This window comes from Mesitornis unicolor, unplaced genomic scaffold (genome assembly GCF_000695765.1).
Source record: "Mesitornis unicolor isolate BGI_N332 unplaced genomic scaffold, ASM69576v1 scaffold28720, whole genome shotgun sequence".
NCBI classification, from domain to species: Eukaryota; Metazoa; Chordata; class Aves; order Mesitornithiformes; family Mesitornithidae; genus Mesitornis; species Mesitornis unicolor.
In genome coordinates, this window is record NW_010159391.1 from 3,894 (window position 1) to 7,444 (window position 3,551).

The window sequence follows — 3,551 nt, forward strand, 5'->3', positions numbered from 1 at the left end:
GACCCCCCTGGTGCTCCTCTGATGGGGACCAGGTTGGGGGTGCAACACCGACCCTTTGTCTGCTTCCAGGTTGGGGAACACAACCTCCACTTCATCTCCAAGGTCAGGGGCAGTGGATGAGGATGGGGATGTGTCCTCCTCTGGGGGACGCGACCCCTTGTGGGGTGGTGGCAATGCTTTGCCCCCCTCACCTGGCCCTTCCCCACCCCCTCCCCAGATCCTGCTCTTCTCGGTTGGGGGTGCAACACCGACCCTTTGTCTGCTTCCAGGTTGGGGAACACAACCTCCACTTCATCTCCAAGGTCAGGGGCAGTGGATGAGGATGGGGATGTGTCCTCCTCTGGGGGACGCGACCCCTTGTGGGGTGGTGGCAATGCTTTGCCCCCCTCACCTGGCCCTTCCCCACCCCCTCCCCAGATCCTGCTCTTCTCAGAGCCTGATTTCTCAGGGGATCACCTCACCTTCGAGGAGGACCAGGATGCTCTGCCCACAGCCTTCGTCCCACGCTCCTGCAGGGTCCGGGGGGGCAGGTAGGGGATGCTGAGGGGGCTCTGGATGGGGATGAGGAGGCCACCCCAGCAGGATGGAGGGTGCCGGGGGCACGGGAGGGATGAGTGCCCACCACAACCCCATGCTTCTCCCCACAGCTGGATCCTGTTCGACGGCCAGGCCTTCGCAGGGGAGCAGCACGTGCTGTCCGAGGGCGAGTACCCCACGCTGGGTGCCATGGGCTGCCTCTCCTCCACCACCATCTGCTCCTTGAGGAAGGTCCCGTTGGTGAGCACCAGCCCTCGCTTCCCTTTCTAACACCACGGGGGTAGAGACCCCCCGGGAACTTCCCCTCTCCCCTCCATGAGAGCCCCTGGAGCTGGAGTCCATCTGCACCCATGGGTGCTCGCTCCTCCCACCTGCCTCCCTCACATCTCTTCCCCACCGCAGTTTTTCTCAGAGCCTTCCATCTTCCTGCACGGGCTGGAGTGTTTTGAAGGAAAGGAGATTGAGCTGAACAGCGAGGTGAGGAGTCTGCAGGCAGAGGGCTTCAACAACCACGTGCTGTCGGTGCGGGTCAAAGGAGGGATGTAAGTGATCCCCATCCCATCCCATCCCATTCTATCCCATTCTGTTTCATCCCATCATTGCATCTCATCCCATCCCATCCCATCCCATCCCATCCCATCCTTGCATCACATCCCATCTTGTCCCAACCTGTCCCATCCCATCCCATCATCACATCCCATTCTATCCCATCCTATCCCATCCTGTTTCATCCCATCCCATCCCATCCCACCCCATTTCCACCTTATCACATCCCCGCAGCTGGGTGCTGTGTGAACACGGTGACTTCCGTGGGCGCCAGTGGCTGTTGGACTGCACCGAAATCACCAACTGGCTGACGTACAGCGGGCTCCAGCACGTGGGATCCCTCTACCCCATCCGGCAGGTGAGGGGCACTGGCATTCAAGGGGGGGAACCCCAAAACCCCAAGGCAGACGGCTCACATGGGGCTAAACATTCCCAAAGCAAGGGCCAGGAGGAGGCAATAGTGACTCTGAGGCCTGAAAAGCAGCAGCACAGGGAGATTCATGCCCAGGATGGCTCTCGGGGGGACAAGAAGGACCCTCCCAGGGGCCTGGGTCCTCCCTTCCCAAGCCACAGGCCCAGTGAGGTCCCTCCTCGGCCATGGCACATGGAGCACGCAGGCAGCAGGATTTTCGGTGTAAGAAAAGATTTCTCTCTCTGCAGAGACGGATCCATTTCCGCATCAGGAGCAGGGAGCTGGAGCTCTACCTCTGTGTCCCCGACGACGTGGAGGACATGAAAGCGGGGCGGGTGGTGGTCTCCAGCCTGAGCGAGCAGAGCAGCTCCGTCTGGTACTACGAGGATGGGCTGATCAAAAACCAGGTCAGGGCTTGCGTGTGACAGCCAGCACCGCAGAGGGGACCACGGAGATCCCTGGAGTACCCCAGGACTCCTGCTGGGGTGCTCCCCACCCCACAACCATCTTTTAGGGCTTAAACCAGCCTTTCCCAGCCTCTTTCCTCAGCCTCATCCCCAAAGATCGGTTGAGTTTCTCCTCTACTTCTCTCCTGGAGATGTGAAAGCCTCTCTGCCTCCCCAAGAGGTTTCCATCGCCCCAGTCGTCCCCACCTCTCACTGTCCCACCCCAGAAATCCCCCTGAGCTCCAAGGCTCTGCATGGCGCGGAAGCGATGGAGAGAAGTGGGGTGACCTGGCCACTGTCGCTCCTTGCAGGTGGCCCCCAAGATGAGCCTGCAGGTCATCGGGCCGGCTGGGAAGGGCGCCAAGGCCGTGCTGTGGTCTGAGACCCGGATGCCGCGTCAGACCTGGAGCATCGATTCCCAGGGACGGATCCACAGCCAGATGTTCGAGGACATGATCCTCGATATCAAGGGTGAGGCCTCGGCATCGGCACAGGGGCTGCTTTGCCAGGAACCCCCAAAAATGGGGTGTTTGGCCGTGGGATGGAGCACCCACTGCCCCATCAGGAGCATGGCCTGCCTTTCTGAAGCCCTCTATTTGCTCTGCAGGCGGCCGATCCTACGACCGGGACCACGCCATCGTTTGGGACATGGCTGAGGAAAGACCCACACAGATCTGGGACATAGAGGTGCTATGAGGGGGTGGCCCTCACCCCCAGATGTGCCATGGAGCAGGACAGAGACCTCCTGCCAGCATCCCTGCAGCAGGGCAGGAGGTCTCCTACCTCCTGCACCCCAAACACCCCAGCTGCTGGTATGAGGGTGCCCACCAACCTCTCCATCGCCGAGGAACCACCCTGCCACCCTCCTGGGGAGCCCCATAGGTGGCTCACGAAGGACCCCTTGGCCAGACCAGTGTGGGACCCTCTGGGGAGCAGCAGAGCCCCCTTTCCACCACCTTTCCCCTCCGAACTGTATTTATGTACGTGTGTAAGATATGGCCCCCCCTTGGCCGGGCCAGCTCTGCCTGGGTGGTTGGTGTCCTTGTCCTTGTCCTTGCACTGTCAGCCCCCATGCTGGGGAGCTGCCCCCCCCAGCCCTGCAGCACAGGGCCCAATCCTGCTCCCAATATGGGACCCCGGTGCCCTCTGGTGTCCATGGGTCACAAACAGCACCCAAGGGCCTGGGTTTCAAGGAGGCACAGACCAGGCTGGGTCCCCTGGACCCCACCAGCTCCAGCCCAGGGTGAGCAGCGTTTTGTGTCCCCACTACAGACATCATGGCTCAGGTCACTCATCCTCAAGGTTCCTGGGACAGAAATCTCCAGCTGGGTGAGGGCAGGAGCTCCCCAGGGTGTGACTCAGAGCCAGAAGGGACACAGAGTGAGAAATCCACACATGGAGACATCAAGCGCTTCTCTCCTCGCTACTGGGGAGAGGAGATGGCTGCCAGCAAGGGCCCGGTTTGCTGAGCAGGTTGAGCCCAGTCTGGGGAGTCACTGCACTGGGGCAGCGATCACGTATCAACCCTGCAGCGAACCCGGGCTGTTCTGTCTCTGGCTTTTGGCAACAGCCGTCATCAAATGTCCGTCTTTATACTGAAATGTGCCTCG

At 61.0% G+C, this 3,551-nt stretch overlaps 1 protein-coding gene across 1 annotated transcript in view; it reads left to right on the top strand.

The window, feature by feature from the left end:
• The window catches only part of AIM1L (absent in melanoma 1-like), a gene marked incomplete at its 5' end in the record, with an annotated part of 6,453 nt that extends 3,816 nt beyond the window's left edge, over positions 1-2,637 (top strand). Inside the window, 9 exons of the mRNA XM_010186530.1 lie at positions 70-102; positions 270-302; positions 418-530; positions 648-777; positions 940-1,079; positions 1,318-1,441; positions 1,744-1,902; positions 2,253-2,412; positions 2,549-2,637. Of these exons, the coding sequence (XP_010184832.1) occupies positions 70-102; positions 270-302; positions 418-530; positions 648-777; positions 940-1,079; positions 1,318-1,441; positions 1,744-1,902; positions 2,253-2,412; positions 2,549-2,637 (981 nt within the window). The remainder of the gene's footprint in view (positions 1-69; positions 103-269; positions 303-417; positions 531-647; positions 778-939; positions 1,080-1,317; positions 1,442-1,743; positions 1,903-2,252; positions 2,413-2,548) is intronic.
• Positions 2,638-3,551: the final 914 nt, after the last annotated feature.